This window comes from Aquarana catesbeiana, linkage group LG06, assembly GCF_042186555.1.
Source record: "Aquarana catesbeiana isolate 2022-GZ linkage group LG06, ASM4218655v1, whole genome shotgun sequence".
In the NCBI taxonomy this organism is placed as follows: Eukaryota; Metazoa; Chordata; class Amphibia; order Anura; family Ranidae; genus Aquarana; species Aquarana catesbeiana.
In genome coordinates this window covers 245,450,524-245,466,363 of record NC_133329.1, presented here as the reverse complement: position 1 = coordinate 245,466,363, position 15,840 = coordinate 245,450,524, and the positions used below count along the sequence as shown (strand labels likewise).

General features: G+C 44.8%; 1 protein-coding gene across 2 annotated transcripts in view; it reads right to left on the bottom strand.

Annotated features, from left to right (window-relative positions):
* The window catches only part of VPS16 (VPS16 core subunit of CORVET and HOPS complexes), a 265,631-nt gene extending 252,833 nt beyond the window's left edge, over nucleotides 1-12,798 (bottom strand). Inside the window, exon 1 of one of the 2 annotated variants that reach the window (XM_073633127.1) lies at nucleotides 12,620-12,798. In XM_073633127.1, coding sequence (XP_073489228.1) covers nucleotides 12,620-12,669 — 50 coding nt within the window. In that variant the 5' untranslated portion in view covers nucleotides 12,670-12,798. The remainder of the gene's footprint in view (nucleotides 1-12,619) is intronic. The other variant, XM_073633128.1, reaches the window with a different exon arrangement.
* Nucleotides 12,799-15,840: the final 3,042 nt, after the last annotated feature.

Genomic DNA, 15,840 nt, shown 5'->3' with positions numbered 1-15,840 from the left:
TAAAGTGATTATGTGCCAATACTGCTCATATAGTTGTATACATCAATCCCTGTGCAGTGACAACACAAAAACGATGTATAACATCAAAGCTAATGACAATCTTTATATATCATACAATTCCTATGTGACTATACCAAAAACTCTGAAAAGTACACACACATGTACAAAGTGTCCGTGATCGTGATCAACAAAAAGACATCAAATGTGCCACAGCAAGTCCTTTTTAATTCCACGAGTGTAATTATCTTGTGAGATATCTTGCGATGGACTTCTACGCTACTAAAGTGATTAAGAAATAATCTGTGTATTGCTGCAAAATCAAATAGTGAACACCACTCCACTACCTAAAATCTACAAATTGCACAATAAAAATGAATTGTGTCCAGGGCCATCTTTAATTTTGATTGGGCCCTGGGCAAACATTTTCTTGGGGCCCCCCCTCCATTCTGAGACATACAAAAAATAGCAGGTAGACTCAAAATCAGTTTACTGCAGCAGATCAGGCAGCGATTGCAATTGTTTGCCAGAGGTTACAGCCTATCATTACTGCTCAATGGCTGGTTTCTAGAGGTTACAACACATAATTTCTGCTTGCCGATTGGTTGCTAGAGGTTAATGTACATTATTAGCGCTCACTAATTGGTTGCTAGGGGTTACAGCACATCATTAGCATTTACTGATTGGTTGCTAGAGATTAAAGCAGATCACTACTTGTTTGCTGATTGGTTGCTAGAGGTTCATGCACATCATTACCTCTCACTGAGCAGTGGAGCAATCCCAAATAATTGAGCAAGTAAAGGGGCACATTAATACACATACTACAGGAGACAATCAGAGACTGCGGACATACTGCAGGAGATTACCAGAGACTGCGGACATACTGCAGGAGATTACCAGAGACTGCAGGAGATTACCAGAGACTGCGGACATACTGCAGGAGACAATTAGAGACTGTGTACATACTGCAGGAGACAGAGACTGCGGAAATACTGCAGGAGACAATCAGAGACTGCGGACATACTGCAGGAGACAATCAGAGACTGCGGACATGCTGCAGGAGACAGAGACTGCGGACATACTGCAGGAGACACACAGAGGCTGCGGACATACTGCAGGAGACAATCAGAGACTGCGGACATACTGCAGGAGCCAGAGACTGCGGAAATACTGCAGGAGCCAATCAGAGACTGCGGAAATACTGCAGGAGCCAATCAGAGACTGCGGAAATACTGCAGGAGCCAATCAGAGACTGCGGAAATACTGCAGGAGACAATCAGAGACTGCGGAAATACTGCAGGAGACAATCAGAGATTGCGGAAATACTGCAGGAGACAATCAGAAACTGCGGACATACTGCAGGAGACAATCAGAGACTGCGGAAATACTGCAGGAGACACTCAGAGACTGCGGACATACTGCAGGAGATTACCAGAGACTGCGGACATACTGCAGGAGATTACCAGAGACTGCGGACATACTGCAGGAGACAATCAGAGATTGCGGAAATACTGCAGGAGACAATCAGAAACTGCGGACATACTGCAGGAGACAATCAGAGACTGCGGAAATACTGCAGGAGACACTCAGAGACTGCGGACATACTGCAGGAGATTAACAGAGACTGCGGACATACTGCAGGAGATTACCAGAGACTGCGGACATACTGCAGGAGACAATCAGAGACTGCGGACATACGGCAGGAGACAATCAGAGACTGCGGACATACTGCAGGAGATTACCAGAGACTGCGGACATACTGCAGGAGACAATCAGAGACTGCGGACATACGGCAGGAGACAATCAGAGACTGCGGACATACTGCAGGAGACACTCAGAGGCTGCGGACATACTGCAGGAGACAATCAGACTGCGGACATACTGCAGGAGACAATCAGAGACTGCGGACATACTGCAGGAGATTACCAGAGACTGCAGACATACTGCAGGAGACAATCAGAGGCTGCAGACATACTGCAGGAGACAATCAGAGACTGCGGACATACTGCAGGAGATTACCAGAGACTGCAGACATACTGCAGGAGACAATCAGAGACTGTGGACATACTGCAGGAGACAATCAGAGACTGTGGACATACTGCAGGAGACAATCAGAGACTGCGGAAATACTGCAGGAGACAATCAGAGACTGCGGAAATACTGCAGGAGACAATCAGAGACTGCGGAAATACTGCAGGAGACAATCAGAGACTGCGGAAATACTGCAGGAGACAATCAGAGACTGCGGAAATACTGCAGGAGACAATCAGAGACTGCGGAAATACTGCAGGAGACAATCAGAGACTGCGGAAATACTGCAGGAGACAATCAGAGACTGCGGAAATACTGCAGGAGACAATCAGAGACTGCGGAAATACTGCAGGAGACACTCAGAGACTGCGGACATACTGCAGGAGACACTCAGAGACTGCGGACATACTGCAGGAGATTACCAGAGACTGCGGACATACTGCAGGAGACAATCAGAGACTGCGGACATACTGCAGGAGATTACCAGAGACTGCGGACATACTGCAGGAGACAATCAGAGACTGCGGACATACTGCAGGAGATTACCAGAGACTGCAGACATACTGCAGGAGACAATCAGAGACTGTGGACATACTGCAGGAGACAATCAGAGACTGCAGACATACTGCAGGAGACAATCAGAGACTGCAGACAATATACAGGGGATGGTCAGAGAACTTTCAGCAATGCACAGCTTTACAGTTAAATAACACAGCTCAGAGTTTAAACAGTCAGGCATTTTATGGTTGTAAGGACATACCTGGCCAGCCAAACTTACTACATGCATTCAGGACTGTGGGCGGGGCTTCCACTCTCTGCTCTCACTAAAGCAGCTGGGAGCTCCACTGATGCTTTGTTGAGGGGCCCACATCACCCGTGAATTGTCGCCCCGATGACAGCTTTGCAGAGTGCACAGAGGACATGGGAGGATGTATTCCGCGCTAGCCAGCTGAGAGGGGCGGGGCCGGGAGCTCCACTGACGCTCTGACCCCGCCCACGTGCAGCCTATGTACTGGGAATAGAGCGCCTGTAGTGAGAGCCAGTGATCGGAGTGGGAGTGTCATTGGAGCTCCCGGCCCCGCCCCCGGACCTCTGTATTCACCAGCCAGTATAGAGGGGGCGGGGCCGGAAGCTCCACTGACACTCGCACTCCGATCACTGGCTCTCACTACAGAAGCTCTTTTCCGAGTACACAGGCTGCACGTGGGCGGGGTCAGAGCGTCAGTGGAGCTCCCGGCCCCGCCCCCTCACAGCTGGCTAGCGAGGAATACGTCCTCCCGTGTCCTCTGTGCGCTCTGCAAAGCTGTCATCGGGGCCCCAATTCACAGCTAGCGCGGGCCCCCCAACAAAGATTGGGCCCTGGGCAAGTGCCCCGTTTGCCCTGCGCTAAAGACGGCCCTGATTGTGTCTGTGATTCCGCGCAAAACCTCTAAAAGAATTAAATAGTGAACAATAAGTATGAAATCACTATGTTATAAAACAATAAATGAATCCACAAAAAATAGCTCTATGTATAAAAGTGCATGTATACATCTAAAGTGACTTCAGTGCTGGTACATCAAGTGAAGTGACTAATACATAGATGAAAATGTGACTATAAAAAGTGCAAGTGCGTTGATAGTTGATCTGGTGACTTTCGTGGTGTGGTGTTGGATGATCCAAGCTGCTGTGTCGTTTACTGCATTTATAGATTGCTGTGGAATTTGCTGTGCTTTTTAATCTTTTACACAATGTGAGTGGAACTTTTGGAGTGTGATTTGTAGTGTGTACTATTAAATTGTTACGTTATCACACTATTGGGAGTCTTCTTTAATTTGCATATGGAGCGAATATCCGGATGGAATATGTTTAACCCTTTCCAGTAGACCTAGACATCTATGCTTTAAAGCCTCATACGAGAGTGGAGGCATGAGGAGCTGGTGAGTGGCTTTCCGCTGGGAGAGGGGTCACTGAACACGCAGGTGTGGTGGAAGGACTCGATAGAAGATAATTACACTCCTGGAATTAAAAAGGACTTGCTGTGGCACATTTGATGTCTTTTTGTTGATCACGATCACAGACACTTTGTACGTGTGTGTGTACTTTTCACAGAGTAGAGTAGGAATTGTATGATATATAAAGATTGTCATTAGCTTTGATGTTATACATCATTTTTGTGCTGTCACTGCACAGGGATTGATGTATACAACTATATGAGCAGTATTGGCACATAGTCACTTTATGTACTTTGTTTTTGGTGTTTTATTTTCATTTTGTTCACTAATACTATATTATATATTTTTTTAGGAAACACCTGTAAAGAGGTGCTCACTAGATTAGGTAATTCACTGTAAGAGGTGTGAGTAGTTTTGGAGGGAGCGCCACAGTTTAATTCTCCATGTGGGGTGCAATGCACTAGTAACACGTCACAGATTTAAACATTTATGTTCCAACCTGCTTTTCCTTTTTTCCTCCCTTTCCTATTCCTTAAAATGTACTAAGTCTTAAAGCGGAGTTCCACACAAAAATGGAACTTCCGCTTTTCGGAACCCTCCCCCCCTCCGGTGTCACATTTGGCACCTTTCAGGGGGGAGGGGGGTGCAGATACCTGTCTAAGACAGGTATTTGCACCGACTTCCGGCATAGACTCCCATGGGAGTCTATGCCTCTTCCTGTCAAACACACAGCTCCCAGGAGATAGCGGGGACCAGTTACGTTGCGCAGCGCGACTCGCGCATGCGCAGTAGGGAACCGGGAAGTGAAGCCGCAACTCTTCACTTCCTGATTCCCTCACCTAGGATGGCGGCGGCAGCTGCCGAGAACCGAGCGGGTTCTCGGCGTCGCCTGTCAACATCGCTGGACCCTGGGACAGGTAAGTGGCCATGTATTAAACGTCAGCAGCTGCAGTATTTGTAGCTGCTGGCTTTTAATATATTTTTTTTTTTTTTGGCGGTTTAGGTGTACCCCCGCTTTAACTGGTTATGGTTGTCTACTTAAGGATAGCCAATGTGTTTGACGTCAGGTGACGGATGAGAAATAGACAAGCAAGATGATCGAATAGACTTTGGAGGTCTGATGCCATGAGACACCCTGACCTGCGGGGGATACAGGCACTTTTGTGCTGCTATGGTACAGATGCCTAGTCTTGAGGGGATATGGGAAGGAGGAGGTGTGGAGTGAGGTTATCTGGAGGCGCACATTGCCCCCCTCCCTCCACATACTCCTGTCTGTTCCACCCCATAACCTTATGATAAAATCGGACTTAAATGTAGAATAGGAAGCCTGCCAAATATCTATAACCCGGTGATTGGGATGAGCTTCTTTCACTACTCTGTCACCTGACCAATTGTTCCCCCCCCCCCCTTTCTCATTTTTCTCTTTTGAATAATAGAAAGGAATGATTGGTGTATTACTTAAAGTCATCACCTTTGGTAGATGTCATTCTATCTTTACAGTTTTATTATTTTGCAATGTAATACCCTGTCTTTCATAAATAAAGATTTATTAAAAAAAAAAAAAAAAAAAAAAGCTGTTTCATTACCAGGTGTGGGCTACTCCTTTGTTACTTCTTCATCAATTAAGCAGATAAAAAGTCTGGAGTGTATTCTAAGTGTGGTATTTTCATTTAGAATCTATTGCTGTCCATGCAAGTGAAACAGGCCATTGTAAGGCTTCAAAAATGAAAGAAATCCATCAGAGAGATAGTAGCAACATTAGAAGTGGTCAAATCAACAGTTTGGTACCTTGTGAGGAAAGAAGAACGCACTGGGGAGCTCAGCAACATAAAAAAGGCCTGGACGTGCACAAAAGACAACAGTGATAGATGATCGCAGGATTCTCTCTATGGTAAAGAGAAACCCATTCACAACATCAAGACAAGTGAAGAACACTCTCCAGGAGGTGGGCGTATCATTGTCAAAGTCTACAATCAAGAGAAAACTTCACGAGAGCAAATACAGGGGGTTCACCACAAGGTGCAAACCATTCATAAGCCTGAAGAATAGAAAAGTCAGATTAGACTTTGCCAAAAAACACCTAAAAAAAAAAAAAAAAGCCAGACCAGTTCTGGAAAAGCTTTCTTTGGATGGACGAAACCAAGATTAATCTGTACCAGAATGACGGGGGGGAAAAGGTGTGGAGAAGGCTGGGAACATCTCATGATCTAAAGCACACAACGTCATCTGTAAAAATATGGTGGAGGCAGTGTGATGGCATGGGCATGCATGGCTTCCAGTGGCACTGGGTCATTGGTTTTTATTGATGTGACAGAAGCAGCCGGGCAAACTCTGCTGTGTTTAGAGATATACTGTCAGCCCAGATTCAGCCAAATGCAGCAAAGTTGATTGGATGGCGCATCACAGTACAGACAATGATCCAAAACACACTGCATAAGCAACCCAGGTGATTTTGAAGGAAAAGAAGTGGAATATCCTGCAATGGCCAAGTCAATCACCTAATCTCAACCCAATTAAGCATGCATTTCACTTGCTGAAGGCAAAACTAAAGGCAGAAAGACCCACAAACAAAGAACAACTGAAGACAGCTGCAGTTAGAGCCTGGCAAAGCATGAGAAAGGAGGAAACCCAGTCCTTGGTAATGTCCAATGGTTCCAGACTTCAGGCAGTCATTCCCAGTAAACGATTCTCAACAAAATATTAAAAATGAACATTTATGATTATATTCATTTGTCCAATTACATTTGAGCCCCTGAAAATGGGGGGGGGGAATGTGTATAAGAATGGTTGCAGTTCCTAAAATTTGTACTTGATATTTATGTTCAACCCTATGAATTAAAGCTGAAAGTCTGTTTTCTTGTAAAAAAAAAAAAAAAAAAAAAAGCTGAAAGTCTGCACTTCAAATTCATTTGGATGGTTTTGTTTTAATGTTATTCTGGTGGCATACAGAGCCAAAAGTATGAAAATTGTGCCTGTGTCCAAATATATACAGACCTAACTGTACTTTGTTCCGATTTACTAAAAGAGTTGAAAATTCTATTGTGACAGGTCCTCTTTATGGAGAGATGCAGGGTCAATAAGACCCCACATCTCTCCTCCAAGCTGGAAAGCATGAGATTGAAAAAAAAAAAAAAAAAAAAAATCACGATCTCATGCTGACAGCCACGATCGTGGCTTTGTTTACTTCCAGAAACCGGGCGTGACGTCATAACGTTGCGCCCGGGCCTCCGACGGTCGTAGAGATGACTGGTGACCATCTGGTCACCGGAAATCTCTATCGTCGTCATCTGGCGCTGATTCTTTCTCCGGGCCCCCGATGGCACAGGAAAGCCCGGATGGTGGCGGGGGGGGGTGGGGTGGAGTCCCCTCCCGTCGCCTATAAGAACGATCAAGCACCGGAACTGCCGCTATGATCGTTCTTATCATGCACAGAATCGCCGGCTGGAAAGTATGATATTTGAATGATGCCTGTAGCTGCAGGCATCATTCAGATATCCCCACACAAAGTCAAGGACGTCATACGACGCCCTAAGGTATTGAAGTGGTTAAATTGCAAGCTCCCTGAGGGCCAGACTGGTGTGAATGTACAATATACTGTATATGTGTAAAGCACTGTGTAAATTGCCAGCGCTATACAAGTACCTCAAATAAATACATATTCCTAATATTTACAACTCCAACACAATAAAACAAGACATGGAAAAAACCAGTAGCCTAGTTTTAGCAGCCAATGTCTCTTAATACAGAGAAACACAGGAAAAGTGGAGTAAAGCCAGCCAGGGAATTATAATAAGAGCATAAAGGATAGCTGCCCAATGATCCAGACTCCAGGGGGCCCATGAAGATGCTATAAATAGCTCTGCATTCTAATTCTGTTTACATTAAATAACTTGCAAGTCTTTAGAATTTCTCTGAAGCAGATCAGCAATGGCAGCTGCCTTATCTAAATTGTCCCTATTATGTATGAAGTGAGTTAAAGTGGTGTTTCGGCCGTTTTTGTTTAAAAGGTCAGCAGCTACAAACACTGTAGCTGCTGACTTTTAATAAGGACACTTACCTGTCCAGCGAGCCCGTAATGTCGGCCCCCCGAGGCCGATCCATCCATCGGATCGGCTGCCGGCGTCACCATCCTAACTAAGGGAAACAGGCAGTGGAGCCTTTGCGGCTTCACTGCCAGTTTCCTACTGCGCATGCGCGAGTCGCGCAGCGCTTTGTGAATGGCCCCGTGGGTTCCTGGGACACACACACACACAATGTCCCAGAAGGCAACGGGGCAGCTCGCCGAAGAGGAGGAAGCGCCGCGGAATAGGAAGAGGCAGATTAGGAAGACTGCCTAGCAACAGGGGTTTCAGGTAAGTTAAAAAAAAAAAAATTTCTCACTTTTTTTTCCCCTTCTTAATTTTTTTAAAAATATTGATGCACTTTTTATTTTAGGGTGGCCCTCCACTTTAAGCCGGTACACACTACAGGTTTTTTTTCGTGCAACCCAAACTGTCAGCTCCAGTCAGAGCCACTGTACTAACCATGCGAGGTTATTCCAGCGATCCCCCTGCTGAGCCATGGTGTTTGACAGGGGGATGCGCCCCCCGCCAGAACACTTTGATCAGCGCTCTCCGCCAATGGCGCTGATCGGCTGATGGTTTTCCACCATGCACGTCCGACAGAACACACACATGAATGTCAGCCTTTTTTCTTTTTAACCGGCAAATGTCTCCCAACATTCTGCCCGTATAAGCTCCTTAAGGGCAGGGACTGATGTGAATGTAGAGAGAAAAATATATATATATATACATACACACACATACACACATACATATATACATACACACACAGTATCTCACAAAAGTGAATACACCCCTCACATTTTTGTAAATATTTTATTATATCTTTTCATGTGACAACACTGAAGAAATTACACTTTGCTACAATGTAAAGTAGTGAGTGTACAGCTTGTATAACAAGTGTAAATTTGCTGTCCCCTCAAAATAACTCAGCAGCCATTAATGTCTAAACTGCTGGCAACAAAAGTGAGTACACCCAGTAGTGAAAATGTCCAAATTGGGCCCAAAGTGTCAATATTTTGTGTGGCCACCATTATTTCCCAGCACTGCTCTAACCCTCTTGACCATAGAGTTCACCATAGCTTCACAGGTTACCACTGAAGTCCTCTTCCAAGCCTCCATGTTGACATCATGGAGCTGGTTGATGATAGAGACCTTGCGCTCCTCCACCTTCCATTTCAAGATGCCCCACAGATGCTCAATAGGGTTTTGGTCTGGAGACAAGCTTAGCCAGTCAATCACCTTTACCCTCAGCTTCTTTAGCAAGGCAGTGGTCTTCTTGGAGGTGTGTTTGGGGTAGTTATGTTGGAATACTGCCCTGCAGCCCAGTCTCCGAAGGGAGGGAATCATGCGCTGCTTCAGTATGTCACAGTACATGTTGGCATTCCTGGTTCCCTCAATGAATTGTAGCTACCCAGTACCAGCAGCACTCATGCAGCCCCAGACCATGACACTTCCACCACCATGCTTGACTGTAGACAAGACACACTTGTCTTTGCACTCCTCACCTGGTTGCCGCCACACACGCTTGACACCATCTGAACCAAATAAGTTTATCTTGGTCTACTGAGACCACAGGACATGGTTCAGTAATCTATGTCCTTAGTCTGCTTGTCTTCAGCAAACTGTTTGCAGGCTTTCTTGTGCATCATTTTTAGAAGAGGCTTCCTTCTGGGACGACAGCCATGTAGACCAATTTGATGCAGTGTATGGTTTGAGCAGTGACAGGCTGACCCCCCAGGCCCCCATCCCTTCAACCTCTGCAGCAATGCTGGCAGCACTCATACGTCTATTTCCCAAAGACAACCTCTGGATATGACGGTAAGCATGTGTACTCAATTTCTTTGGTCGACCATGGCGAGGCCTGTTTTCAGTGGAACCTTTCCTGTTAAACCGCTGTATGGTCTTAGCCACCATGCTGCAGCTCAGTTTCAGGGTCTTGGCAATCTTCTTACAGCCTAGGCCACCTTTATGTAGAGCAACATTTCTTTTTTTTTAGCTCCTCAGAGGGTTTTTTGCCATGAGGTGCCATGTTGAACTTCCAGTGACCAGTATGAGAAAGTGAGAGCGATAACACCAAATTTAACACACCTGCTCCCCATTCACACCTGAGACCTTGTGATGCTAACGAGTCACATGACATTGGGAAGGGAAAATGGCTAATTGGGCCCAATTTGGATATTTTCACTTAGGGGTGTACTCACTTTTGTTGCCAGCGGTTTAGACATTAATGGCTGTGTGTTGTTATTTTGAGGGGACAGCAAATTTACACTGTTATACAAGCTGTACTCTCACTACTTTAGATAATAGCAAGGTGTAATTTCTTCAGTGTTGTCACATGAAAAGATAGAATAAAATATTTACAAAAATGTGAGGGCTGTACTCACTTCTGTGAGATACTGTATGTGTATATGTGTGTTGTGTAAATTGTCAGCACTATATAAGTACCTGTAATAAATAAATATACTTCTTAGTAAAGGTTTACATTAAAGGTTTACATTCTGCATCATCTGGCATTCTCATAGGAGTCATTTGCAAAAAGTATACAACTGCAAAAAAAAAAACCCCATTCACAATTCAAACAATGCCTTCAAAATTCTTCAGAAATGCATTACAAACCTGTGTCAAATTACTCTTATGCATGATCCCATTAAAAAAGTGGGGTACCCATGAACTGAATAAGGCCCACTGTACAACTTATCCTGTGCAAAGCTATTTCAATGCGTGCAAAAAAATGGATTCATTTGTTTAGAACATTAAAGCCCTCTTGAACCCATATTATTTATTTCTGGAATGCAGACAGGCTTTATATAGTTTTTTTTTTTTTTTTTTTTTTTTTTTTTTAACATTGCTAAGTGCTGCAGCAAAAATTACAACAACCTGTGCTGCCAGCACTTAGGAGGGTCAAACGTAGGCTCTCTCAAACAAAGCAGCAGCCCGGATCTCGGTCACCCCAACCTCCCCGAATGCTGCTCTAATCGACGGCGATCGCTCGCCATTAGAGGTGCTGTTGATTGGAGCAGTGTTTGGGGAAGAGTGCATGATGCACCCCTGGACAGCCAGGCCACTGTTTTGTGTGGAAGAGTCACAGTCCTACTCTATGTGCTGGGAGCACCGAGTATTTTAGGAGGCATGGCCCACCTTTTAGTAAAAATAAATAAAATGAACCCATGTTGAGAAAAGAAAAATTTGTGCATTTATTTGTTTTTTGCATTGGAGCCTGCATAGCATTGCAACCACAATCAGTGCTTCATGGGAGCAATGTACAGACTCCTGAAGAGTCTTCCTCTAGCCCCAGATCTGTATGGGTGTACATACCTACCATTACTGGGTGGGGAAGTAATCCACAGACTACAAGTGAGGTGAATGATATCACAGAAGAAAGAAATCAATGGACTATAAGTTCATTGATGTCACTAAAATGAATCAATGGACTACAAGTGCGGTGATGCCACTGCAGGAAATAATCAATGTGTCAGGGCTGGGCTCAAACCTTCCTTCTCTGAGATGGCCGCTCAGCTGTCGGCTAATTGCCAGCTCCTATCTCTCCATAGTTACTCAGCTGTTGATATCCTGCTCGACAGTCCTGCCTACTTAAGCCGTCCAGTCCAAAAGATCTCTGTCTCTGTAATGTTGACCAAAGCGAAGGCAATCTCCTCCGTTCCTGTTTAAAGACTTGCTTTGCTGACATCCCTTCTGGCTTTGCTGTTTCACTACATTGATCCCTGACTTCTGGCTTGGCTGACTATCCGTTACGGTTACTGAACTCTATGTTTTGACTACATTTGTTCTTTTTTACTTTTATTATTAAACAAGTGTGATTTAACTGTACTTCTGTCTCGGTCTGATTTCATGGTTTCTGACACAATGGACTACAAGTGCGATGACATCATTGAAGGAAGAAATCAATAAACTACAAGTGTGGTGATGGACTAAAAGTGTAGCAATGTCACAAGCGAAAATAATAAAATGGTCTAAGAGTGCGTTGACGTCACCGATGGAAATAATCAATGAACTACAAGTGCGGTGATGTCACCAGAGGAAGAAATCAATGTACTACAAGTGTAGGGACACCACCGGAGGAAATAATCAATGGACTACAAGTGCGGTGACATCACTAAAGGAAGAAATCAATAAGACTGCAAGTGTGGTGATGTCACCAGACAAAGTAATCAATGGTCTACAAGTGTGGTGATGTCACCGGGGAAGAAATCAATGAACTTCAAATGTGGTGACATCATTGAAAGTAACCAATGTGCTAGAGTGTGGTGACATCACCACTCTTGTGCTCTTTTGAGTCCCGCTGCCATGGTTGCAGATAGGACTCACAGATCCTCCATATTCAAAAGATTACAAAATACCATGAGAAGTACCCCATGATTCTGGTAGGTTGGGAGGCCGCAGACTCTGACCATATTTCACCCTAAATATGAGTGTAACATGAAAAATGGCCACAAACATCCACCTAGCCTTCAAGCCTTGCTGCAGCACTTGGCAGTGTAAAACAGACACATATCTTACTGTACAAGACGCCTAGCTGTATTACAGTAGTAACAAAGGTTTAGTTGTCTCTAAACAGATGCCACATAGACTGACCGGTAATACACGTCCCCCAGAGGGTACCAGTTAGCAGTACAGAAATCCATGTCCGGGGACAGCAGCTTTCACAGATTTACACCAAATCGTTGTGCAGCATTCAATTCTGCAGAGTCTCTCCAGCTGTCATGTGACACGGAGCAACCCGGAAGTCGTCCGCTCATGTGACAGGCGGGCACTTCCTGCACACTTCCGCCTTATGAGGGAAGGGCGAGGAACGTCATTGGTGTTTACATTATCCAGCGTCTATGCACGTGGAAATTATTCATTGTGGATATAAAACGGGGCTTGTTTAGTACGAGAGTAGTGTTTAGAGATTCGTGGTGGGCGTCAGAATCATATGTAATGAAAGCACATTATTTTGGTGCAGCCTCCTTCCCTATGAAAGGCACTCTGCACACAAATGATATTAAAGTCTTTCTTTACAAATAAATAAACGTAATACTCACCTGCTCTGTGCAGCCGATCGATCCTCCTGTTCTCTGTGAAACAGCCCCATCACCGCTAGTGAGCCATTGGGGAGAGAGAGGGGGCGGGGCCGAGTCACAGCTCTGTGTGAATAGACATGAAGGTGCAGCGGCTCAGGAGATCGTCTCCCCGGGTGCCCCCATTGCAAGCTGCTTGCTGTGGGGGCACTTGGCAGGAGGGAGGGGCCGGGGGACCCGAGAAGAGGAGGATCTGGCTGTTCTGTGCAAAACCACTGCACAGAGCAGGTAAGTTTAACACGTTTGTTATTTAACCACTTTTCCACTGTCCAGTTATCCTGACTGGAGGTCATATGATTGCACTCCCGTGGGGGCGCGCAGTGATCGTTTATGTGGTGTGTCAGTCTGACACACCGCATCACCGCTCTCGGTAAAGAGCCTCTGACGTAGGCCAATCACAGCGTAAACGGGAAGAGCTGTGTATCGCCTTTTCCTCCACTCTTGCTGAAAGACATGAGTAGAGGAGAGCCGATCGGCTGCTCACCTGACTGGGGGTCTACACTGATTGATTATCAGCGCAGCCCCCCCCCAGGGTGCCCACCCAGGACCACCAGGTATGACCATCAGGGCTGCCAATCAGTGCCCATTAGAGGTGCCCATCAGTAATGTCTGCCAGTGCCTCCTCATCAGTGCTGCCTATCAGAGCCACCTATCAGTGCTGCTTATAAGTGCCCATCAGTGCAGCCTTTCAGTGCCCATCAGTGTCACCTATCAATGCCCATTAGTGCTGCTTATCAGTGCTGCATAGTAGTCATTAGTGCCACCTCATTATTGCCACCTCATCAGTGCCCATTAGTGAAGGAGAAAACTTACTTATTTACAAAACTTTTTTTTTTTTTCTTCAAAATTTTTGGTCTTTTTTTATTTGTTTAGCAAAAAATAAAAACTCCAGAGGTGAGCAAATACCACCAAAAGAAAGCTCTATTTGTGGGAACAAAATGATAAAAATTTTCTGTGGGTACCATGTTACATGACCGCGCAATTGTCATTTAAAATGTGACAGCGATGAAAGTTGAAAATTGGCCTGGGCAGAAAGGGGGGAAAGTGCCCTGTATTGAAGTGGTTAAAGAAAAAAATATATTATAGCCTTTAACCACTTGCCCACTGGGCACCTATACCCCGTTCCTAACCAGGTCAATTTTCAGCTTTCAGTACTCTCACATTTTGAATGACAATTACTCAGTAATGTAACACTGTACCCATCTTAAATTTTTGTCCTTTTTTTCATACAAATAGAGCTTTCTTTTGGTGGTATTTAATCACCTCTGGGTTTTTTATTTTTTGCTCTATAAATGAAAAAAGACCGTAAATTTTGTAAAAAAAATGCATTTTTCTTCGTTTCCTGTCAGGTGCTCTAGGGACATAAAATTACAAATCTAATTTCCTGACTATTACACTTTTGTGAGGCAATATAGGACACTGATAAGCACTGTAGTAGCACTGATGTGGCATAAATGAGCACTGATGTGGCATGAAAGAGCACTGATGTGGCATGGATAAGCACTTATGTGGCATGGGTGAGCACGGCATGAATGAGGCATATATGGGCATGAATGAGGCATGGAGGAGACAGGGTGAGTGCTGCTGCAGTCTCCCTCCTCTCCTCGCAAGCTGTACCGATCAGTATGTACAGCCTGCGAGTAGAGAGCTGAACCAGACATGCGCCAGATTGTTGACAAGTGATCGCTCCGTCATTGGATGGAGTGATCACGTGGTAAAGGGCCACTGTCATTGGCCCTTTACCGCAATCTTTATAGCGATCTGTGTGCGCCCCAGGGGGCACGCAGGAAGCGTGAGTCTGGGAGGATGTCATTGCACGCCCTTCCAGAATTAGCCAACCGCACTGTAGCCGTCATTTGGCTATGGCTATGGCCGGTCAGCAAGTGGTTAAAATAACTTTAACTGCTACATTTGCAGGAGAGCTACAGACCTACTTGCAGGATCACCAGATGCAAAAGAAGGAAATAAAGTCTAAAAAAGAAATCTAATGCAGCCATCACTTCTAAGTAAGCTGAAATATTATAAATATTTGCTCTTGGGTTTAATAGCACCGTAAAGCAAAACTATTTTCACGTTCACTCCAGCAGTGCAAAACCTGCAAGTTTCCACACTAGCACCAACATCCTCACCTTGTTTTCTGGGTTTAGGATTTTTGGCCAGCTTGATTGGCCACACCTGGGTGACATGACTCCCTTGCATGTTAATTCATCCTGGCATATCCCAAAATGTTATACTGAGCAGCACTCACACAGCTCAGTGTACAATGTCAGAAATATTGTGAACAGGCAGGTAAGAATCCTTTAGTAATGGGTTGTGTTTGAGCATAGTGTGAATAGGGCAATGGTGAATGCATTAAAATTTTGAAGAATAAGTTCACCTTTCGTAACATGTTACATGTTACACCCACATTCAGGGTGTAACATGTTACTGTAGCATCAGTCCGCTCTCATTTGCAGCTCTCATTTGTTTTGGAAAATGAAGAAAGAAAAGGAAAATGTATATATATTTTTTTAAATTTCAAAACTTTGTGACAAAAATCGAGATCTGCAAAATACTCACAATGCCTCTCAGCAAATAGCTTGGGGTGTCTACTTCCCGAAAAGGAGTTATTTGGGGGGGGGGGTTGTGCTATCTTGACATTTCAAGGCCTTCGAAACTGTGATAAGTAGTGAGGAGTGAAATCAACAATTTACACCCTTAGAAAGCCTGAAGTTATTGGTTATTGGTTTTCAGGGT